The sequence below is a fragment of the Brachyhypopomus gauderio genome, chromosome 7 (genome assembly GCF_052324685.1).
Source record: "Brachyhypopomus gauderio isolate BG-103 chromosome 7, BGAUD_0.2, whole genome shotgun sequence".
NCBI classification, from domain to species: domain Eukaryota; kingdom Metazoa; phylum Chordata; class Actinopteri; order Gymnotiformes; family Hypopomidae; genus Brachyhypopomus; species Brachyhypopomus gauderio.
The window spans coordinates 10,803,765-10,827,978 of NC_135217.1; the positions used below are offsets into that span (position 1 = coordinate 10,803,765).

Sequence of the window (24,214 nt, forward strand, 5' to 3'; positions counted from 1 at the left end):
GGCGTGGAGATGAAGGGTAGTGTTAAGGGCGTAGAGTCTGGAGTGAGTGAAAATGTCGGGATTGTTAGTGATGCGTTAGCTCCGAGTTGCTGCTCCAGTTTCAGGGAGGTGTCCCAAATATGCTGTGACATTACAAGCTTCTTAACCTCCGATGAGAGACCTTGTTTACTCTTCATTTGGTTAATTGACTGTTCAAGCTTCCAAGTCATTTTTGCTTTTATGAGGATTTTTTTTTTTGTGTTCTGACATTTTATGCATTTTCATCACACTTTATCACGAGTCTGGTGACATACGGTGTTAACACATAGGCTGTAAAATGTATTGCACATATTCTTAGCAACACTTCTGTGATTCTTGCTCGGTTACTGGTTTAAATAATTTACCAGACTTTCCCTAAAGATTCCAGTTGAAGTCACATTCTCATCGGTTTCCTCATCAGATATTTTAACAGGACTGCACTTGATTAAGTGTTTATTAACTGCTGAAAGTAGTCCCAACAATCTGAATTTGTTAATTCATGTGTGTGGTACAACTTTCAAAGTAGCAGAATACAAGATTTTAAAGAGGAAAATGCCCCCTTGTGGTGTAAAACTCTTACTGCAAGGAACTGCCAGTAGTGGTTTCAGAACAGTAGCACCACCATCAATAAGTAGTTTTCATCTATTTAACATAATGACAATTTTTTTGCATTTTTTTGATTTTTTTTTTTTTTCAATCACCACTAGTTTTAACTTTGCATTTAAGATTTGAAATCAGGGTGAATGGAAGTTATGAGTATTCACTAGACCAACTTAATTGCTGTAATTGTATAATTCATTGAGCCGCCTAGTCACAGCATTTTAAAATCGCCAATTTACAGATCATCACACAGAAAATTCTACTAATCAATAAATACATATGGCACACTTTCATAAAAAAATAAAATAAACTAAACAATGTCCACATCACAATTCTAACTACAATGGTCCAGCACTATTAAGTGTGCACCAGCAAAGGTGAGACATGCTAAAGCAGGGGCCAAAGGGGAATCCCCCCCAGTGGGGGCAGAAAAGGACCACAGGGAAAGGTCATATCGGACACACAGGTCCCACAAAGACACACACACATACACACCCATCATGAGACTCGGTTGGAAACTTTTATTTAAGTCAACTCCCCTCCCCAGTATGAATAAAGAATACATGTATCAAAAAAATAAATACATTGTTTTTGGTGCACCGAGGGCTAACGTTTGAGTTTTATTGTGTCCTCCCAAGCTCCCGTCCCTCCTGCCTGTCCAGCTGAGGGGACTGGCACACCCACGTGAGCAGCGGCGTCCCAGCAGGCCGAGGGGGCCTGAACGTGGACCACCAAGGACTTCCCGTCGAGTTACTGCACTACAGGCTGTGTGCCGTTATTACTCATTTAATTTCAGTCACGTTTAGCAAATAGTTTGTCTCGCTATTTGCACAAGAATAGTCCCAATCCATGCAGTGGATTACATACATCCTGATTTTAGCAATAAATCTTACCAATAATTTGTCCGCACATTTTAAAACTTTCATTTCTAGACTGATGTAAAGTGCAACAGTTACAATAATGAAACAGCGTTTCAGTCAGTGTGCTGAATGCACTTGCAGTGGCAAAGGAAGATAGAATACACCAGATGTAGTCCATTCCCTTGTCCAAAAACTACAACTCCCATTATAATAGGAGACAGGAAAGTTATTCACCAGAAGTTAAATGCTGGTTTTAGTCCTAGGAGAAGGTGGCCAAGTTGTAAAATTATTTTTTGCTCCTTTTATTCACACAGTATGGAGGGAAGGATGAATATGAGGGCAGCTGATCAACTGAAGCACACATTTGGGCTCCAGATCCATCCTTAATACTCACGAGGAAGATGAGGGTCGACAGGAGCGAGGGAGTGAAGGGCATGGAAGTGGGAGCCATGGGGAGGCTGGGGGGGGGTTTGCTGGGGAGGGGAGAAGGGCGCCCGCGTCTCTAGATGAGGTCGGCCACGTTCATGGGCATCTCCTCCACGGTAGTGTTGTAGAAGGTCTCGATGTCACGCAGCGTGCGCTTGTCATCTTCAGTCACCATGTTGATGGCCACGCCCTTCCTGCCAAAACGGCCCCCTCGCCCGATCCTGTCAATCACAACACAAATGAGTAGGCTGAATGAACCTAGTGGTGGGGGACACGTGCTCAAGGCTAAAACATGCTAGTGACATTTACGGGAGCCATCATCTACAAGGCAGTGGCAAAGTGATGAACACGACTGATTAAGCTTCGTACATTTTGTAGATCCTGCATAAGCTTTTATTCCCAAACAAACTAAAGACTGCTGGTGATCCTGAGAGTTCCCAGCACCTGTGGAGTAAACCTGAGGTCCACACCCATGTTTCCACAACTCCTATTCTAGGTTTCCAACCAGTCATCCTCCCACAGGAAAACACCTCAGACACCCCCCCCCCCCCCCCCCCCCCCCCCCCACACACACACCACTCACCACCTGCTGAGCCTAAACTGTGGCCAGTGCAAGCATTTTAAAGCTTCACGAAACCTTAAAAACTTCACAGAACCCTTTTGTTTCCTGGAAGAATGTCTGTTTGCAGTCTCTCTTTAACTACAATTAACCCCCCCTAAGCTCACAACGAAGAACGCCCCATTCAGGCCGTTTGTCCTCATCACTGGTCGGTGGGGTATTGAGCAGTGTTTTATTTGACACCACACACACACACACACACACACACACACACACACACACACACACACACACACACACACACACACACACACACACACACACACACACACACACACAGTTTTATTTGACCCCAGATGTCCCATGTGCCTCGGTGACACGAGTCTGACCTGTGAATGTAGTTCTCTCGGTTGGTTGGCAGGTCGTAGTTGATGACTAGGGACACCTGCTGGACATCAATACCTCTGGCCTAAAGAAAAAAAAAACATCTCAGATGCTTCAGTTACAGTGAGCCGTGTACTATATGTATTAAAAAGTGAATGTATTCTAGGTTGCACATTTTCAGCATTACTTGTAGTCGTTTTATAAATATTAAATGTTCCTGTGAAACGCATGATTTATGAAAACCCTGAGAAATAACTGAAAGTGTGTTCAGAGTGGGTGTCACTCCGTATCCCTGCTGTGAGGGTGTGTGTAGGCCGTTTGTAAGTTGTGGAAAGGGACCCAAAGCCCCATCACAGTGGAGATCAGCCACTTACTCTACCAGACTCCAATACTCCTCAAAGGCACTAGGAGGCACTAGGGACACAGGGAGGTCCGGCTCTCTACAGTATATACATTCTAGTTTATATAACAGAAAACTGCAGTTTAACGGTAGTTTAAGGTGCAAATCTAATAAAGATGCAAGTCATTATTATAGAACAGCACTATTCTGAGAAACCTACAGCAAGATGACCAACACAGTCCCGTCTTAAGTGAATGTACAGGTAGAATATACAATACAAATGATTGACAAAAGTGACAAGACAATAAGAAAATGTGTGAGTGTGTGAACCCACCAGTAGATCGGTTGTAATGAGGACTCTGCTTGACCCAGAGCGGAACTCCCTCATGATCAAATCCCGCTCCTTTTGGTCCATGTCACCATGCTGACAGAGCGAGGAAGAGGAACGTCAGCTCCTTCGTCTGCTGCAGTAATGTCGAGCTCACACCATCCCCCACCACTACTAAAAACAGAGCTCTGGGCCCATTACTGTCAGCAGACTAGCCACAGTGAACCAGAGTGAGACAGAGAAGGCAGGCGGGTGTCGCTTCTGGAATGTTCTCACCAGAGCAGAGACGGTGAAGTCCCTGGCATGCATCTTCTCAGTCAGCCAGTCCACCTTCCGGCGGGTGTTGATGAAAATCACAGCCTGGGTGATGGTTAGGGTCTCGTACAGATCACACAGGGTGTCGAGCTTCCACTCCTAACACACAAACACAAACACACGTAAATGCCTAGCAGAAATTTCAGGTAAACGAGGAAAAAAAAAAATTTTTTTAACTCAGCAAAATCTTGTCAGAACTTCACACCTCTCTCTCCACATTGATGTAGAACTGGCGGATGCCCTCAAGGGTCAGTTCCTCCTTCTTCACCAGGATGCGCACAGGCTCACGCATAAACTTGGTGGTAACGTCCAGTACCTCAGCAGGCATGGTGGCAGACAGCAGCACCACCTACAGGCCGGGGGATACAACACTGCCAGTCAGCAAAATTCAAATCTGTCCAGAGAGCTTGGAGGTGAAAAAATGATGCTGTTCTAACCTGAGTGCTGCTTTGGAGTTTTTGGAAGATCTCATAGATCTGGTCCTTAAAGCCACGACTCAGCATCTCATCAGCCTCGTCAAGCACAAACATCTTAATGTGTTTGGAAGCTGTGGGGGAAATGGACAGCATTAAAACACACGCTAAGGCCATAAACACCATTAACCAGGACCTGTATATCCTGCCCAATTTCTTCCACAAGTACAATTCTGTGATGAAATTAAGCTATGCATTAAGTCTCTGGTTTTGTGAGCTACAGAAACAGAAGCTGGCGTACAGAGGAACCTGCGGCTGAGCATGTCGTAGACGCGGCCGGGTGTCCCCACCACGATGTGGGGAGCCTCCGCTTGCAGCTTCGACACCTCGTTGCGCACGTTCGTCCCTCCAATACAGGCATGACACGTAGCTCCCATGTAGTCTCCAAGAGCCATGACCACCTTCTGGATCTGCCACACACACACACGCACACTTACTTTGAATGGCAGCAGAGGACTTGCAGTGGGAAACTGCCAATAATGTATAAAACCCCTCAAAGATTTACTTATATAATGACAGAGTATTCACATTCCCTTCAATACATAAAAAGTGGCTCTGTTTTGAATCATTACTTTTTTTTGCACTGCGCTGGTTCTGACTTCCGGGTTGCTAATGGAGAAGCTGAATGGTTGTAGCTCAAGGTTTCACAGCGCGAGAATACCTGAACGAGTCTCACAAAAACACCCATTTGGCTGATGAGAAATCCCCACCCTGTACCAGATGTTCTGGAGGGGGGAGAGGGTACCCAGGGAGCATAGAGTCGGTGCTACGGACCTGCTGCGCAAGCTCGCGGGTGGGGGCCAGCACCAGAGCCTGCGTGCCCTTCAGCTCCACATCCACCTGTTGCAGGATGGAGATGGTGAAGGTGGCCGTCTTCCCGGTGCCAGACTGGGCCTGAGCAATGACGTCATAACCTTCAAAACAAAAGCAGCCATCATGTTACAAACAAAAAAGATGAAGGAGTCGGGGCAGGTGCACATAAAACAGCAAAACAAATCCGCATTAACTAATGCATTTATGTAAAATGCCTTGCATGCACAATGCTAAACCTATCCCACAACAACTTGGTTACAAAGTAACTGTTAACCTGGTGTAGATAATCATTTTTGGAAGAACATCAAAGTTATGAGGAAAGAAAACAGGACTCGGCATTAAAAATACATTTATTTGTGAACTTTGACCTTTTGACATTCACAGAGACCTCAGTGAACTAAGGAACTGGCACTGCAGATCTCACCAGTGTCTAGCAGTGTCCAGAGCTGGACACATGGTACTTCTCTGTGTCATGTATCCAGGAGAGGAGGAGGAGGAGGGGGGGGGGGGGGGGGGGGAGAGGGGGCATCAAGCAATGATTAGTTCTCACAGTGACATGGAGTGTCAAGCTGTTGCCCCACACAGAGGTCCTCCAACCAAAGCCAGCGCTATTCATTTTTTGCACACCTGCTCCGAGGCACTGGTTTTCTCACCAGAAATGACGAGTCCGCGTTTTATTGAGTGCACGCTCTGAATCACAGGCAGCTTACTGCAAAGTGACTCATACAAGGTTGCTTGCAGCTGTTTGGATTAACTACCGTCCTCACATACCACTGTGAGAGATATCCTGTCAAACACAGTCAGCCTACACACACTACAAAACAAGCAACACATACACACGTGTGTATAAGGTAGTCTGTAGGGTTTTATTAAATCTAATAATGCTCAGGGTAAAGATTACTTATGACTGTAAAACTGCTATGCACAGGAAATCACAGTGCAAGAGAACTTAAGTTCTGCATCTCTGATCCATTTGCCATCACCATAACCAAACACCCAGTGTGGGCCACACAAAGGCCTCTTCCCAATTCAGAATTCTTCAGATTTCTAAACCAGCAGATTTTGCAGACAGACTGTCAAAACCACATTTTGCCCTGAAGTGGTAGTTGTCAACACCATGAGCGCTGCTTTTACAACTAGTGTAAAACCGTGGGCTCTTACCCTTGATACAAGGGAGGATCGCCCTCTGCTGGATGGCAGAAGGCTTCTCAAAACCATAAGCATAGATTCCCCTGAGAAGAGTCTCACGCAGGTTCATATCGTCAAAGCTGTCCACGATCTCATGCCAGTTACACTGAAGGGGAAGTGACAGAGTGAGAACAATAATAAAATAAACATGAACCAAAAACAACAACAATAAAAACAATGGTTGTGCGTTGTGTCTACAATCACAGTTCAAATTGACTTTGCATTTAAGTGATGGTTATTTTAGAATCTTGAAAAGGGCTGGCCCACATTAAAACAGCTCATCTTAACCTGTGCCTCTCAGCACTTCATCCATCATGTCCAGTGGGAGACGCTACAGTGCCAACCCTGGCATACAACATAGTGGTGTTGGGTCACTGTAGGGTTGGGTGACTACATATTCTATCAGCCCGGTCAGCGGGTGAATGTCCAGGGACTGTTCACAGCCCAAGAGTGAAACTGTTTACTCAGGCACAGTAGAAATGAGAAAATCTGCCATCTCCAATTCAGGGCCATCAACTGGGATTTTTGGCACCATGAAACATGATCACATTGGGTCATTTTTAGGGGCCCCTGTCAGTCAGACGTCCTTAGAAATCATCCTGTTTTGACCCTTCATGGCACCCTGTCCCAAGTGTTAAACATCAAGTAGAAATGTGTTAAGAGCAGCTCACCTCAATGACTCCGTCTGGCTCCATGCCCTCCGGGCCATTATCCCTGGGCCTAGACATGTTAGCATTGTTGTTAGCATTCACGCCCACAGAACTAATAAATAGAACCGATCATACAAAACACAGGCAAATCACAGCGGCTCGGACAGTAAAGACCATCAAGAGGCGCTACAGCAAGAAGACGTCGTGTGACGTTAGCTAGCCTGCTAGATTACTAGCCTTGTTGCATTTATTGCCTGCCATTTGAAACTTGACAGCGACACCCAGTTTTTGTTTCGACATAGAAGGTAGAATCGGTGGTGTCTAATGTCAAAATCTAGTTACGTTATCCATCAGATCGGCTCGAATACGTTACTTTAGGCTACATTAATTCTAACACAAGTCCAGGTTGACTGCATGAGGCCAGAGATCCAGCTAGAGAACGCATAACTTTAACCCCACACACTCAAAACCCCAAATCAGCCCACGGGCCGTATTCGATTACCTAGGAAGCTATTCGGATTGATAATTTTGAGAACATCACTCCTGATATCCACAGAATTTCCTATGTTAAATACTTCGCATCAATCCGAGCAATTTACAGTCTTTTAAATGAAAAAAACCGACCACGTTTTCTCGTGACTTCAGGCGCAAGAACACTGCGGCAGCTACCGATGGCCACTACGCTACCAGCTAACATAAGCAGCTAGCTAACGTTAGCTTACGAGTTATTCGCCCCCTGGACTTAAAAACTGGCGAGGCTAACTAGCTTGTCAAGACTACACGGACCACGACTTGCACAGTAACTCAGCAAGCGCTTCTCGGCCAACATCGAGACAACTCAAAATATACCGAAATATACCCGAACCAACAGACGAAAATCCGTTATTTTTAACGGTGTCTACGTTATTTTTTCGCCTGCGAGCTGCCTACGGGTCGTAAAGTGGTTTAATTTTAGTGCAGTTAGCCGACAAGCTAAGCAGCTCTGTCCACAGGCTTGAAAAGCGAACGAGCTAGCCAGACGGACGTTAGCATCGCGGCTAACCCCTGACAGGACGGACGATAGCATCGCGGCTAACCCCTGACAGGACGGACGTTAGCATCGCGGCTAACCCCTGACAGGACGGCCGGCGGCGCCACTGCGCGTGACAGCTAGCTAGCAACTTAGCTAACCTAACGTCCCGCTATATTAGCCAGCTAGCTATCGTAATTTCTGCATTTCATAATGTATGAACAGCAAAAAAAGATACACGACAGGTTATAATTACTTCTATATATTAAATTCATACGTGAGATCCGAGTCACGGAATGTACAGAAAATCGTAAGTGAAACTGTAATGGACAATGAAGCATTTTTTGTCCCCCTACCTCTCGTCATAATCTGCCGACATTATCACAAAGGGCGAGTACGCCGCGAAAATGTTTTATATACTTTGACGTCACTGCCAAACTAGCGTTCCTATTGTATAATCAAACCATCAGTCAAACGTTGTACCGCCCACTCTTGCATTTCATTGGCTTTTCACACGACATTTAACCGATGATGGCGGCTTTAGGAGCCAAGTAGGGTAAAAGAGGAGGTTTCCAGTTCCGTTCCGCCCTGGTTTTACTCTTCTGGACCAAGATATATGCATCCAAATAACCCATGGCTTTACTGACCTTATAGATGTCGTTTTGGCTCCAGGCAAATTATCAGTGAATAACGAGTGTTATTTCATGAATGATAACCTATAATGTAAATGTTATTCTTTTCATCACTGAGCTACAAATATCAGATCATGAAAATAATTCTGAACTAAAGAATTTCCATTGACAATACAGTTGAAGGCTTCTAGGTTGCTTTGACCATGATTTTTTTGTTTTTTACAACACCAAAGTCTAACTTAAAAATATCCATATTTGAAGTACATTTTAAGCTGAGTAGATCAAAGCCTTGATGTTTATATCATTTTTATTAGTCCATTTTACAACATTGTATGCATCTCAAAAGATATAAAACAGTTAATTTACAGCTGCTCTTTTTTGCCATGGTTTTGCACTTTGAACACACAAATACAGTAACAACTAACAATAGTGACCAAATGAAAACAAGAATATAGTGTCGTGGTCCATACTGACTCTGTCCTCTAGTAATATGAATATCATTTCTTTATAACATATGCAAGTCTTTTCCCAAACCCTACATTTTCATTACCATTTAGCATACAGATTACTGACATCAATAACAAGAAAAAGTTTTTTTTTTTTTGTTTGTTTGTTTTTTTTAATTGCCAAGATGATGGCTGGCACAAAACATAACTGACCGATGACAGGGTTTTTTTCCCCACCCCAACAGAACGGACCATTGAGAGGGTTTCTTTTTTCCACGCCCCATCAGAAAACATGACGTCCTCTTGAATTTTGTCCCAATAACCAATGGCAGAACATGAGAGCAAATGGCGAGGATGTCGTTAAAGTCAGTTTTTAAAAAACAAGAAAAGGAGCCAATGTGTTTGGTGGATGAACAGTCACTCTAGACAAACACGTAATTGTCATGTCTGTCCACTAGATGTGGGGCAGAAAAGGGATGATGGCCTCCTCTATTCCTTGATCCCAGTATTCCCCTGTGGTGTCACAGAGAGAGTTTGCAGTGACACAGTTCTTTGTACATCTGTCTGCGGAGTTTGGGCATGTCCTGCTGGCCAAAGCTGAAAGGCCGCTCCAACGCCAGGCACTTACAGTACTGCCCCAAGAGAAGCGATAGACGGAAAGTTCTGTTATTTGACCACACTAAATGAATACAGAGAAAAGACAAGAACTGCGAGAACAGCTGACTCACCTGAAGGACAAAAGCCCCACAGTCGCTGTCATTGTTCTGCCTTGCCACATTCTAGAACATTCCAAAAGGCAAAAGATTCAACCTTCCAGACACAGTCGCTACCCAACAAACAATATGCAAAAACTGTACTCATTCACACCATTTCTTTCTCAAATGCATTCACACACACACAAACACACACACGCATCATGGAGGCTTTCTATGTACCATTTTAAACAGGCCGTTCCAGCCTGTGTAGAAGTCCTTCTGCTCCCTCTTGATTGCCTCTGCTAGCAGGTATTTTGCAATATGCTGATAAGAAACAGGATGACACACTACAGTTAATCACAACGAGACATGTGTCCTCACATCCTCAGCCATACACGAAGGAAGTGAACAGAGTTTGTAAGGAAGGAGCAGGACTACCATATACCTTAGGACAGCGTCGGTTGAGAGTACGCTGGGAGTCAAAGTATGTGATGGTCCGATCAGGAACGTTCACACACACCAGAGACCAGTGAACCTCCAGGTGTATAGGAATCAGCAAATACCTCTTTTGAAAAATATCCACCTATGTAAACACAGTGAGCAATCATTTTTTTCTTTTTTAAGCAATTCCCTATTGTATTTGTACGTTTAATACAGGAATAAAATGTATAAAAAAACATAAAATATATTTTGAATCCAGGGAAGATAACCCTGATTAAGACACACAAACACACACACAGTACTAACATTTTTTGTCCACCGCTTGACACCTTCATATCCTTTTGTCCTCAGCTTATCATAAAAAAAGCTGTTAAAAAAGTAAACCTGGAAATGGAGAAAAAATCAGCCACACTTAGCTGTATGGGAGCACTATGACATTTTCCCCTGTCCACAGACATTGCACTGCAGATGGCACTGCGCATATTAAACCCAAAAGGCATGAGCAAGTGTGAAGGGGGCTCTCACCCTCTCAGAAACAGCATCCATGACCAGATCTCCATACATGTTCATGACCTAAAGGCAGAAGGCCATTGGACAAGTTACAAACACCAAATGCACTATACTTGGGATAAAACACACAACACAACAGTTGCATTGTGCAGTGGTCAAAAACAAAGCAGGCAGCAAGCAAAAAAAAATAATAATAATTTTTTATAGTAATATACAGTAATACTTCCAGTATTTTTACAGTAATAATTCCCTATTTGAATGAATTCCTTAACCGAATGAGTGAAATGACTCGAGGAACAGTCGATTGTTTTTGGATTTTAGGGCCGATGTTCATGAGATTTTAGTCTTATAAGGGTAAAGGACACGAGAAACACACCTGGTCATTGAGCCAGTTCTGGCCATAGAGCGTGCTCAGATCGTCCATGGTGAGAACGTGACGTTTGTAGTTTACGCGGAACTCTCGCATCATGGCTGTTCCAGACATGCGCTGGTAGGACTGCATTAGGTGTTGCACCATCACTTTCCTGAAGATGCACAGGTGTGTTTAACATAGTCTGCCCAACTTTACTGAGAAACGATGAGAAATTACCTGTGTGTGTGTGTGTGTGTGTGTGCGCGCGAGACCTGTGGGGGCTGGAGAAACTCTCATTGAAGATAGCCTGTAGTCTCTCTGCCACCTCATCCACATGGATGGGAATCATGCTGCCATACTGCTGGAGAAACTCGTCCAGAATTCCTGAGAAGGAGAAACAAGCAAACAAACAAAAGAAGTTCAATACTTAATTCTGTATGTAGGGAACATTTGTTAAACTGACATACAAACAATGCTGGTATGACTGAGTAAAGGTGTTAATTTAACAAGCTTTCACTTGTTGTTACCTTATAATGATTGATTATAATCAATATATACACAATATACACAAATGTAACTAGACAGATGGACAGACTCACCAGAGGGACTAGGCCAGACCTTGTAGACACGTCTTTAGAGCAGTCATGATCTGGACCCCTCCCCTGTTCTTACCTTGTACACACGAGATATGCTCGCTGCTCAGCTGGTCCTGAGGGGGGGGCCTGTCACGTGTGATTGCTAGGATCCCGGAAGGGGAGGCATGGCTCTCACGGTCGGCCAGGTTTGCACCATGGCATCCCTCTTTCCCGGCTGGGAGTCCGTTGGCCCCACGTGGGTCTGAGGAGGAAGGCAGCAAGCAATGATGGCCTGAGAGATGTGCTGCTTCACTCTGTTCCTAACATCCATGATCGGGCGGGGCTATGCTCCAGGAGGTCTGGTAGCAATACCTTAAGCAGGAGCTCCAGCTATGAAAGGCTAGAGCTTTTACTACAGCTTCACACTGTGGTTACGACATCTCTGACCTAAGGCTGCCCACGCAAACACGATTATGCATCTCACCATTTCTAGAATTCCTCTCCAGTTAGAATATCTCATGTTCACAGACAGGCTGTCCCTGGAGTGACAGTTTCTCCAAAACAAATAACCAAACACACACAAAAAATATCAATTAACTTCTAATTGGATTTGAGCTGCATTAGATTGGTTTGTCAATAGAGGCACAAGCAGGTAATCCGTCCGGTGGGATCAATACATCTTACCGAGAGGAAAAGCAACACAGATCATTCACACACTAGCCCTGCTGAAGCACCTCTATGTGGGGACTCCAGTGTAGAAGTTACACTTCAGACCAAGCCTGGTGGCGGTCCAGGGTCACCACCACAGCACCCTGAGAAGGGGGCCTGGTGCTTGCCAGACTAGACAAAAACAGCTGGATTGTTCTCTCTGCGTCTGACCTCCAGGATTCTGCTCACATCTGTCTTTGTGAATTCTCAAAACAACATGAAGGTCTTGTTGCAATAGTTGTTATGGCAAATCAGTTTGGCCATTCTTTGGAGGAGTCATGGAAAGTGAAATATTGCGGCATTTTGTGACAAAATATGCAGACTGAGAATCTGACCAAAATGAGTTTTCAGTCTTTTTGGTGAAACTTTTAAATAGTCTGACAATGCATAATCATTCTTGGTCTATTTAGCCATGACAATGTACAGTACATGGGCATTTGCATAGTCTATGCATCAAACACCTTTTCTATTCAAATGTGGGCCACAGAATTATACTGTGGTGTCCCCCGCATCAGTCAAGGCAGTTTAGCCCCCATGCTAGGCCCCCATACTAACTCCCACTGTTTGCATTGTAAGCAAAAAATAAATAAATAAAACTGACTAGGAAGGAGGCCCACTCGTTTGTTGATGATGAGAGAACAGAATGCTGCTCCTCCACTGTACACCATGGTGCTCCTCAACTCCATCAAGCAAACAAACAAACTTACCAGGCACAGCGGCTCCCCCGTCACCTCCATCTCGCCTCCGCTCCTCTCCGTTTGTGAGCGTGCTCACTGGCTGCCTCTGGCTCAGGTGTCGCTCCGTCCGTCGGCTCCTGCTCCACCTGCACACCCTCCTGAAGCCCAGCGTCCCTGCCCACTTGGCTCGCTGCCGCCACGTGCGCCACTGCTGGGCCAGCCGATGGCGAATGTTCACACACCTCCGGGCCCTGGGCCACCAGCGAGACGGCCTCCTCACCCCCAGTCCGTTGAGCCAAGTCTGGGTGGCGTGACGAGGCAAGCCCACCTCCCTCTGTGCAGGCTTCAAGAGCTGCGCCGTGCCCCAGCTCTCGTCGCCTTCACTGTTCCACTGGAAACCCGTGCTGACTTCTTCATCCACCTCCTCTTCGTCCTCCCCTATTTCCTCATCATCTTTGGCCTCATCCTCGTCCGGCACCGTGTACTCCATACTCCATGTCCCGATGTCCTCTCTGTGTCCTAGTTTGAGCTGTGCAGGGCTGAGGGCATGGTGGCCTGGGGCAGGGTCCAGAAGATGGCCTCCTCTGATGGCACCCCCACCACTGTCGGTGCCTTCGTCCCCTGCCGTGAGGGTCAGCTCATTGGCCCAGTGTGTCTGAGCCAGGCCGCTACCACTGTCTCTCATGGTCCAAGGGCACCCCGCCACCTGCGCCAGCCTGCCACCGGACTATCACACACGGTGCAGCACAGCACGGGCCGAGCCAAGAGATCACACTGTTATGGGAGCAACTCGGACTGTAAATAAACAAACAAATAGTTTAACAAACAAACAAAAAATGGGGGGGGGGGGGGGGGGGGGAGGCACACAAATGGAAATTTCTCCAGCTGAGGGTTTTTAAAAGCAAAGATATAATGTAATTTTAATAAAGTTTACAGCAAAGAGTAATAAACAATTAAGTGATAACTTGCAATAACACAGGTAAACATTACCAAAAGCCCAGTTTCGACTGCGGAGCACCAAACCAAACGGGAAGAGCGCGACAGGACAGGCTGGATGAATTGACGGCACATCCAAATAAGGATAATAACGGCTCTGTACCGCAACGTGCTCCCATAGTGCAAAAACTACACTTATTTTATTGCTGAATAGCTTATCCTAACTGCTTAGCTAAATGAACGGCTGGCTTCACTACTGGATCACTTAATCTAGTTATTAACAATAAAATGTTCAGCTAGCTTGGCTGATAAAAGAAAGCTTGTAAAGATGTGCATGTTTATGTAGTCTCGGTCCATGAATTTCTCTCGCCATGCAGTGTGACACACCGTGGCGTTAGTCGCTTGACCTCGGGACAACACATGGATGGTCCGCTTTGTCCACTTATTGTGGTCTTTAACCAACTGAAAGTGGACGTACTCGTTAATTTCGCGCATTCGTCACAAAGTTGAGGACTTGATATTCAGACAATTTTTGTACTAAGGCTTGTAGTTAGTTAACAAAAGATATCCCTAACCAACCAGTAGAGTCTGCTCACCCAGCGATAGTAATAAAATCATAGTAGCGGCGGCATCAGGTACCGAGCGCGAGTGAACGGCCTCTTGTGTGCTCGCTGTGCGAAAAAATGGGGGTCGGCAAAACCCAAACACTCACCGTTTTACTCCAGCGTTCACCCAAAACCGTCGGCGTTGCCTTCCAATGTTTGAATTGCATGTATTGTGTCGGTGAACGAGAGGAACAAAATAGAAATTCACGCTTATTTTGAATTTTGGCTCATTCATTGAGCCCTGGCGCTTATTTAGAGCGAAAACACTCTTCTTCCGCCGCTTGACAATGACGTCACCGCAAAATATTTACATGCGCTTTAGGCTCAGGTTCATTATAAACGTGGGTTTTACCTGCTGGGAGGAAACGGGTAAGTGAGAAATTAGCAAGAAACAAAATTGAGGGGGGAAACGTTCAGCTTTGAGACGTCCTTTCCCGCTTTGTTGGCCCGTTAAAATTAAATACGATTAAAAATGGTATATAAATAATGGAACGTAGCCTAACTACACTTGATTTTCTGCCATCATTCACTTGGATTGGTGGAAAGTGAATTCTTGGTTCTGGACACAGACTGAACGACGATATCCTTCCGTACTTACTAACTTACTGAAATGTGTCAGTAAATTAATCAAAACATTTGTAATAACTTGAATTGGAAGTAATATAATATATGACCCAACCCCAACACTCCCCTCCCTTCCTGTTTCGTAACGTGATCAGATTTCAAGATGGAGACTTTATTTCTAAATGTAACATACAAGTACAGAAAATGACACATCAGGTTACACGTCCTAAAAGACAATAGCCATATAACACAAAATTATATATACAAATTATATATTTATAAATGTTCAGATATTATAATTAAAGCTTTATAAATACGTTAATGCATGTTCTATTTTTTATGCATTGTATTAAAAATGCATAAATCATTTATTCTACAAACACAATTTTTAGATCATTCTGATTATATGACTTTTCTAGAAATGAAGAGCTGACTAAGGAAGTAGTTTTAGTTTTTCTGAAATATAAAAAAGTAATTTAAGACAATGCTGCTCCCCTTTATATATAAAATCTTACAATACAGATACAATTTTAAAACTGCAAGATGTCTCATTTTGTCATTTTCATCCAAATACGCTGCATCTCTGACCTGAATCTCCAACGCTTTCAAAGAACATGAAATCCTGTGGGAAAAAGTAATGAAATGAAAAAATATCCTATTGAATAACTGGACAAAAGGATACTGGAATGAATGAATGAATGAATGAATGCAGTCAGTCACTCACTATGAGGAAACAGGCTCCCAGGAGAACGGCCTTCATCCTCACATCCAGGTCCATCGGGAAGTTGATGCCAAAGTTATCAGTATCAGTCAGTGCCTCTTTAATTAGACCAGTCCATTGTTTACTGATGCGTCCAATCACATGGCCATCCTTACCTTTCACCTGAGAATGGTGAAGAGGCACAAATGTATTACAGGTGTGCAGGGATAAAGGTGGAAAGATAGTCAAAGTCAAATTTATTTATATAGCGCTTTTTACAACACATGTATCGTATGGGTCCAGATCCCTAATGAGCAAGCCAAAGTTGACAGTGGCAATGAAAAACTCCTTATGATGGTGGGATTAGGAAGAAACCTTGGGAGGATCAAGACTCAAAAGGGAACCCATCCTCCATTGGGCGGCCCGTTAGCACAAGTCCATATTTGTCCGTAAGATACTTAAATGTCAGTGCTGGCCATTTTATACATGTCTCTGTACTGAATACTAAATAAAGATTTCCCCCTAACTTCTACTCCTGTCCATACCCCAACACACACACACACACACACACACACACACAATGAAAACACCCACATCAAAGTCGACATCGCCGCAGCAGCTGATAGCACAGAGAGGGCCCTCAATAGTCAGCAGCGTCTCCTTGGTTGTCCCCAGGATGGACAGCTTGGGCAGAAATGGGTGCCAGTCCTGAATCACGTAGCCTATTGTGTTCCCTGGGGGGGCCTGAACCTCCATCTGGGATCAATACAAGAGGCATATGAAGGAGGGGAGCAAAATATCCATGACTTGAATACACTGAAACGCACTTGAAAGATAACAGATGTGACATTTTTATTTAGGTTTTTCTTTCTAGAGACCACCATAATTTTTGTTGTTCAAGTCGTAAATCTGTCATTAGGCCTTATTACAGCATGAATATCAAATATCAAATACTTGACCCTGCAGTGAAAAGAAATAAGGAATGAAAAAACAAACAAACCCCATACCTCTTGCAGACAACAGGGGCACAAGCAGGAAGTGCAACGGAATGGCTTAACAAGGTGAATCACTTCCTGGTCATTGTGATCCTTGATCTTGAGGTCAAAGCTGCGCTGAGGGCCACAGCAGTTGCGAGTACAACAGTCATTTTGCTCCTTGGCACTGTATATCTTCTGACCCATGCTGTTCTTTATTTCATATTTGTTATTGGTCTCAAAGCCAATAATAGCTGTAAATGAAAGTAGTGACATTAGACGTTGAGTCAGAGTGGCTTTGAAGGAGGTTTATGAAAGTTCATTCAACATAAGGGAGAAATGGTGTTCCCTTAATTCTAATGAATAAAGAAAATCTTCTTTCTGTCATGTCACTAGGCATGACAGAAAACACACACACACACACACACACACACACACACACACACACACACACACACACACACACACACACACACACACACACACACACACACACAATAAAACTGAAAACTGCTGGTAGCATTTGCCTTCAACCCAATAAGACTGATAAGTGATAGAACCACATTTTGCAATAACAAATAACAGTTTCTTCTTGGCAGATTTGATCTAGGGTGTTTAGGTTGACTGATCAACTGTTACTGACTGCAATTTTACAGTTTTTTGTAAGACACAAAAAGTGGTCCTTATAGCACAATTTTTGAAACCACTAACCCATGTAGCCTATCTATTGACCTGGTGCGCTAAACCTTAAGCACATTCTCTGCCTTACACTCATTTAGAAATTCTAAAACACACTTTTTGCAAAACATCAAACACAGTTGTTCACATAAGACACAACATTCAAAACTGAAAACCACGTGTTTCTTTTAGAAAACACTGCCACGCAACTGCTAAACTCACCTACCAAAATTCATACCCAGTCCTCACACGTTACAACACTTCTAGTTCATTTTAAAAAAATTTTAAACATTCACAGTCTAATCCCTATAAAGAGGCCACAAGTTGCAAATCTTGGTGTGCACATCAATGGAGTCCAATACTGCATAGAGATGACAATGAAGAGTACGAGAATGAGGAAGAGGATGAGCAACCATAATGTTTGAGATCAGAGCCACTCTGGTTGACCATGTGGTCAAGAATGCGTTGGGTTTTCTGGAGGCAAAGGGTCCAACCTTATCTATGCTGCTACACTGTAGCATCATCTAGACATTTTAAAATGAGAATAGAGAGTAGACCTATCGTCTATACATACTACATCATGTACTAGACTACCCCTTGGTAGGTGGCTATCCACCTCAGAACAGAAAGAGACCATCAGCAATATGGTCAGAGCAAACAACAGCGCATCATGGTCAGACAACTACAACAGCGCATCATTACTGACAACGTCACCATCAGCAACATCCATTCAGTGAGTCTATAGGGACTGGGCCAGTGACAGTGTGAAACAACTGCGCTATGAACTCATCATCATGCCATTCTTGGTCCCTACAACACTGTGCACTTCATCAACTTCTTCTACACAGAGCACAACATACTCATTCTCCATTACCAGGGGGATGAACCAGAACAGTCCAGGTTTGTTGTCATTTGGGACAACATAAGTTTGCACCGGGCTGCTCAAGTAAGGTTCACTGAACAATCACGATTTGTTGTGCTTCACCTTCACCAAACTCTCCATTGCTGTTGAGTTATTTTTGGCATGGAGGTGGTCGTCAACCCCCCAGTGCAAATACAGCAGGTGATGGAGGAAGCTTGAGGTTATTTTGTCTTTTTGTTTTTCTTTTTTGTTGTTTTTGTTGTTAATGTGTTTACAGTATACAGCATGTGTTGCTGTAGTGTTCATGCAAAACCAAAAAAAAACCCTTCCCCTTGTAATTGCGTTTTACTTTATGGTGTAAATGTACTGAATATGCAGAAATAACCTCAATATTTGTGAATATTCATGTATATGTGAGACCTCCGACAGACCTTCACAGCAGACTACAATCTAAACACTCAAACACATGGTATTAGTGTTTTCCATTTGTCACTTCAGTGTGTAGTCACATACATGAAAGGCTAATCATCTGATATTTGTGTGTAAAGTTTATATGCAATAATATGGTTTTGGCAAGAGTTGCAAGAGTTTTGGTTGAAGTGTGCTTTTTCCAAAAGTGTGAGATGTTTTGCCTGTTGTGTGTGTAGCATTGGCTGTTGTGTGTTAAGTTTCGACAAAATAGACAAAGTTTCAGAAATTGGGTCTTAGTGTCTGCAAAAAACTGTAACTGAGATTCACTGTGCCAGATTCAGACTGAGATCTGGACTTTCATTTGACCACTGTAGAACATTAACCTTTATGTTGTTCAACCACTTTTTTTGCAGCTTGAAGCAGCGTGTCTCTCTATTTTGAATAATTCATCATTTTTAGTTATTCATTGGTTTTATCTTTACAAGGAAAATTTAAATTGAGAAATATGCAGTGTTAGCTTTGCATGACAGATAGCATTTTGAATGTTACCAATAACACCTCTATTTTTGTCTAACCACCTGATGACAAAATCACATTTCAGCTCCAGACATTTCCAGGCTATCAAGTGGCGCATCTTGAGTAATGTCTTTCCACCAACATGTGAGCTGTGTGTTTTTGATATTGTTCACTGGTGAACCTTCATGCCAGTCTCAGACTCTGAATACTGAAGTTCTTTCAGAGTGCTTGTTGGACCGTCTGTGAGATCCTTCACATGTCCCCTTCTTGCTCTGGTTCTGGGTTTGGAAGACGTACACAGTACCTCAGTGGGATGAGGCTTCCATTGCTTTTCAATCAGTACAGCAATGCTCAGTGGGATATTCAAACACTTGAATATTACTTTGTGGCCTTTTCCTTTTTTACACATGTTTATGACTTAATCTCTGATTTTCTTAGAATGCTCTTTGATTCTATTGAGGCTTTCCTTTTGATTCAGTGTGGCCAGTGGTACTTGAATTTATGGGGTCTTTATCTAGAAAAGGTGTACTTTGTTAATAATTCACAGCTACAGGCCGATTGTGTCCGTGATACATGTACATTTATAGGCAGCTAGCATATGCCTTTTTCCGGAGCAACAAAAAGTTTTTTTTTTCATTCTGACAGTGTGGGTGCTACCTAGGAACCAAACGCATGATCTTAGTGTTGTAAGCATTTACCTTCAAGAAGCTCAACCTTTTGATGTACCAAGAGCTGATCAATCTGCAAAGACACAGTGATAATCAGTGAAAATCTATGTATGATTAATCCGACTGACCCAACCCACCTTAACCCATCATAAAAGAATATACTGAAACACTGTGTGATACATACTTATCCTTTTAAAAACAGCCATCAACTTATATGATTTGAGATTTATTATACCATTTATTACACCATTTTATAATGCACAGATGTTGCTGAAGCCCACAAATGGCAGATTAGTCAGTGGTAGATTTTTTTAAAGACAAACCTGTGTGAGATATTCTAGGCCAGAAGGCACAGCTCCTGGGTTGTTATTTGATAATGCAAAACCATAGGCTTGTGTGTTATCCATTCTCTGAGGTAGATGTTATACAATCTGACCAACCAGCTGAGAGAACACAGAGAGAAGCAACCGACAGTCAGACTAAGACATACTTTATTTTCATTTACATTAAAAACTTTGAATGCTTTCATTATGTATTAATAGTCTGTCTACACAAAGAGCTGAACTTTATTAACTTTTACATGGGAGGGCAATGACAATGAACATGGTGCAACTGAAGAGTTATAAAGAGGACAAACAAACAAACAATAAATAAAACACAATGGTTTGCATATTTCAAAGTTAATGTAGACAATGATATAAAGAAAAAGAAACAGCTTGGTTTCTCAGTCTCAATCTGCTTCATCTCTTCTTATTCTTCTATTTTTAAGTAGCCCTTCCACATCTTGGCTACTGATTTATATAATTGTCCATTTGAAACTGTAGCATCCCTATGCTGAACATCCTTAACAACATTTTCCTTCAGTGATAAAACATTTTGTATACATAATCAATGCAGACCGGATGTTGTACGAGTGACAGGCCATTCTCAGTACAGAAACACATATGGCAGTAGTGTACTTGTTGGCAATGAACTGGTTTATCAGGCACAACAGTACTGCTGTCTTGTCATTACTGATCCTGTGGTCAAAAACTGACTACTGGCTGGAGGATGGTGTACACACACTGAGCCATGGCAACATATGACCTATACTCAAAAAGTGTGTCTGTAAACTCACTATTGGACCTATATTCATCTGACAGTTTTTATTCAATAAAACAGTTCTGTCTTTTAGGGAACACACATTTTATAGGTATGATTAACCATTGGCTTCAGTAGTATTTGTCAGGGTGATGTACACATTCAAAAACCGCAAAACACTCAGTTCTACTATATTCATTCTACTATATACAAAAACTAACTATGCTTTTTAACTACGCTTAAGGCTAGAAATGGAAAGACTTACCTTGTGTCAGCTCTTCATGTACCTCTGACAGGAACACTACCACAACATAGCTAAGTAGTAGATCAACCACTGATGTACGTCAGAGGGAGGAGTGTGAGAGTGACCCTAGTTCAGCACTTGCAGAATGCGCCACTTTATATGTTTATAAATCACGAGACAACTGTTCCTCTCCAATATGAAGCAAGCTTTAAAGAGCAATGACCAAAACAGCGTAGTGACAGCCTCAACAAAACATTCACCTTAACAAAAGATTATTTATTTAAATCTTTACTAAAAAGAAAACAGACAAAAATATAGCTTTTACTTTTCTAGGTCCAGTATATAGGCTTACATTTGTACACAGAGGTGTGTGGAAGAAACCATAAATGCACTGACATACAGCTGATAGTACAAGTGACTAACCCTATTCAACACTGCTAGCAAAGTTAAACAAAAATGATTTACACTGAACGAGACCTTACAACAAATTACTTTAAACACCATCTGAACACACCAACCAAACATATAACCTTTAATCTTAGATCTCAAAACATCACAATAGTGACAAATAAATTACAATCACTCATCATGAGGGAAAAAGTCAAGGGAGTCCAATTTTTCCAGCTCTGCTATGCTTCTAAAAGTCCTCTTCCAGTTTGACTTCCAGTTCATTAGGAAAATGCTTCTGAAAAGAACAACCGTTGTCAAATAAGGCGAACTTCAATCCAGTCCTAAGAACATACAAATAGTAACCATGCCACATATTTGGGAATTGTGATTCCAGGTACATTACAATTGCCTGTATGATAGAAAATGTAAAATGGATTACTTAAATGTGCATTAATTAAAAGCATCTAGGGTGCTGAATACAATTAACAGACATGTCATAGCTGTAAATAAGATGACAGTAAGCCATCAAAACTACATGCTTCTGAGCTGATTAAATGTAAGCGGTTTAGCCATGATTCTGTACATAAAAAAAAAAAAAAAAAAAAAGCAAACAAACAAAAAAAGCCCATACATACTGAAGCACAACATTTACACAACCTAAAAAAAATTATTTTCTAAATACCTGATATATGCAAACACCTCTCCCACCTCCCAACAAAATCAGATACTGGGTAATGACGAGACATTTTTCAGCTCCATTTATGGGGCAGTTCCTATAATGAATGCAAATATGGCTGGAGTGTACTTTTAAAACAAGCAAGAATTTAAGTCTGCAATTAAATGGGCAAAACAATGAATGCAGTGCTGGATATTATGTCTGGTGTATACCAAGAATGTCCTATACACCAAAATGTGATTTACAATTGTGAACATGTTGTAGAAACATGTTCCATCATGTTGTAGAGACAGGGAGTATAACCCTAGTGTAAGCCCTTGGTTCATACAAATAATTAAGATGTAGTAATCCGTCTGAACTGAAACACCTTTCAGACATACTAAAATAACAAAGACTACTGATAAAATCATAGATGGGCTGCAACTTCTCTCTTGCTGTAAGAAGACTAGCAGTTGGCTGAAGTGGCTAAAGTGATGCACATTACAAAAAGTACTGTTAGCTGAGAGTGACAAATTCACGTTTTTAATATTCAAATGATATGTTGATGTGCATTTGCAGAGATGGTCTTTTGGTCATGAGAGGTAAAAGTCTTTAGCAAAAAAGGACAGGACTATAGACTCCACACACATTCAGTGGTCTTTTTTGTGTGAAGAGCTGGGGGAGTCCCTGCACCGGTGGCAGTAGAACACATCAGGCACGTTGGTCTTCTTAATCTTGGCACAGGAGAGATGGACCCACACGCCACACTCATCACACTCGATCATGGGTCGCCCTGCAAAGGGCTTCCCACAGTAACAAGTGATCAGATCCCACGAGTCGTCCCCTATAGTCAGAACAGAAAGTTGACAGTTTCAGTTGAAGGCTGCTACTTGTGGTATGAACACATCAAACATGCTGTATATTGAAATAATCCCTCAGCCAAATAATAAAATAAAATAATAAAAATAATATTATTAAAATTCCTGTACAGGAATAAAAATGTCATGTACAGTACTGGTAAGGTTCATACACATTCTCATCTTCGTGCACTGTATTCTTCTAGACACTAAACACTAGTGCAACAGACACTTACCTGCCTCCACCATTATGTCCTCATCAGCCACCCAGGTGTCAGTCTCACTGGAACTCAGATCCCTCTCCCTTGTAAACTCCTGCTTAAGCCCCGCCCCATGAAAAGGCACAGGTTGTTCCATTAGGCCCTCCTCTAGTCCAAGCTCGACTTGAGCTGGTTAAGTCTCGCTCTGCCTTTGGGGACCTTTCCGCTTTCTTCAGTCCTCCTTTAGCCTTATTCAGCTTCCTGCAGCGTCTGATACTCGACTCTGCCAGACCGTTTCCTCCCTTGTCTTCTAGAGAGTAGTTCAGCCTTTTCTTTTTCTTCTTGTCAGCGACTTTTGCTGGCAGAGCCTCATTTTGTCGAGCAGAGAGTGTTCCGTGGGCAGCTGTTTCGAGCCAAAACCGTTGGCGTTGCCTTCCAATGTTTGAATTGCATGTATTGTGTCGGTGAACGATAGGAATAAAATAGAAATTCACGCTTATTTTGAATTTTGGCTCATTCATTGAGCCCTGGCGCTTATTTAGAGCGAAAACACTCTTCTTCCGCCGCTTGACAATGACGTTATCGCAAAATATTTACATGCGCTTTAGGCTCAGGTTCATTATAAACGTGGGTTTTACCTGCTGGGAGGAAACGGGTAAGTGAGAAATTAGCTAGAAACAAAATTGAGGGGAAAAACGTTGAGCTTTGAGACGTCTTTTCAGCATTTGTTGGCCCGTTAAAATTAAATACGATTAAAAATGGTATATAAATAATGGAACGTAGCATAACTACACTTGATTTTCTGCCATCATTCACTTGGATTGTGAATGAAAAACTAAAAACTACTAGTGAATTCTTGGTTCTGGACACAGACT

General features: G+C 42.7%; 4 protein-coding genes across 5 annotated transcripts; all 4 read right to left on the reverse strand.

The window, feature by feature from the left end:
• Positions 1 to 1,116: 1,116 nt before the first annotated feature.
• eif4a1b (eukaryotic translation initiation factor 4A1B) lies at positions 1,117 to 8,364 on the reverse strand. Its single transcript, XM_077011606.1, has 11 exons — positions 8,320 to 8,364; positions 6,976 to 7,024; positions 6,278 to 6,410; positions 5,078 to 5,217; positions 4,545 to 4,713; positions 4,268 to 4,377; positions 4,036 to 4,179; positions 3,792 to 3,929; positions 3,522 to 3,611; positions 2,853 to 2,932; positions 1,117 to 2,125 (listed from the first exon to the last, which is right to left on the reverse strand). Exons 1-11 carry the CDS (start codon positions 8,340 to 8,342, stop codon positions 1,981 to 1,983), a joined length of 1,221 nt encoding a protein of 406 aa, XP_076867721.1. The 5' UTR covers positions 8,343 to 8,364; the 3' UTR covers positions 1,117 to 1,980.
• A 520-nt stretch (positions 8,365 to 8,884) lies between these two features.
• On the reverse strand, positions 8,885 to 14,843 carry senp3a (SUMO specific peptidase 3a). Of its 2 annotated transcripts, none has more exons than XM_077011610.1 (11): positions 14,648 to 14,843; positions 13,030 to 13,794; positions 11,712 to 11,876; positions 11,312 to 11,423; positions 11,064 to 11,211; positions 10,703 to 10,750; positions 10,484 to 10,561; positions 10,182 to 10,319; positions 9,977 to 10,060; positions 9,770 to 9,820; positions 8,885 to 9,673 (listed from the first exon to the last, which is right to left on the reverse strand). In XM_077011610.1, exons 2-11 carry the CDS (start codon positions 13,682 to 13,684, stop codon positions 9,563 to 9,565), a joined length of 1,590 nt encoding a protein of 529 aa, XP_076867725.1. In that variant the 5' UTR covers positions 13,685 to 13,794; positions 14,648 to 14,843; the 3' UTR covers positions 8,885 to 9,562. The 2 variants fall into 2 exon arrangements, with proteins under 2 accessions (XP_076867725.1, XP_076867726.1); XM_077011611.1 differs by lacking the exon at positions 14,648 to 14,843 and adding an exon at positions 14,532 to 14,600.
• Positions 14,844 to 15,295: 452 nt separating this feature from the next.
• plscr3a (phospholipid scramblase 3a) lies at positions 15,296 to 21,323 on the reverse strand. Its single transcript, XM_077011612.1, has 7 exons — positions 21,259 to 21,323; positions 20,237 to 20,356; positions 19,944 to 19,986; positions 16,812 to 17,032; positions 16,399 to 16,560; positions 15,829 to 15,987; positions 15,296 to 15,726 (listed from the first exon to the last, which is right to left on the reverse strand). The coding sequence occupies exons 2-7, from the start codon at positions 20,318 to 20,320 to the stop codon at positions 15,667 to 15,669; spliced, it is 729 nt and encodes a 242-aa protein (XP_076867727.1). The 5' UTR covers positions 20,321 to 20,356; positions 21,259 to 21,323; the 3' UTR covers positions 15,296 to 15,666.
• Positions 21,324 to 21,753: 430 nt separating this feature from the next.
• phf23a (PHD finger protein 23a) lies at positions 21,754 to 23,903 on the reverse strand. Its single transcript, XM_077011613.1, has 2 exons — positions 23,376 to 23,903; positions 21,754 to 23,126 (listed from the first exon to the last, which is right to left on the reverse strand). Exons 1-2 carry the CDS (start codon positions 23,494 to 23,496, stop codon positions 22,933 to 22,935), a joined length of 315 nt encoding a protein of 104 aa, XP_076867728.1. The 5' UTR covers positions 23,497 to 23,903; the 3' UTR covers positions 21,754 to 22,932.
• Between the last annotated feature and the right edge of the window lie 311 nt (positions 23,904 to 24,214).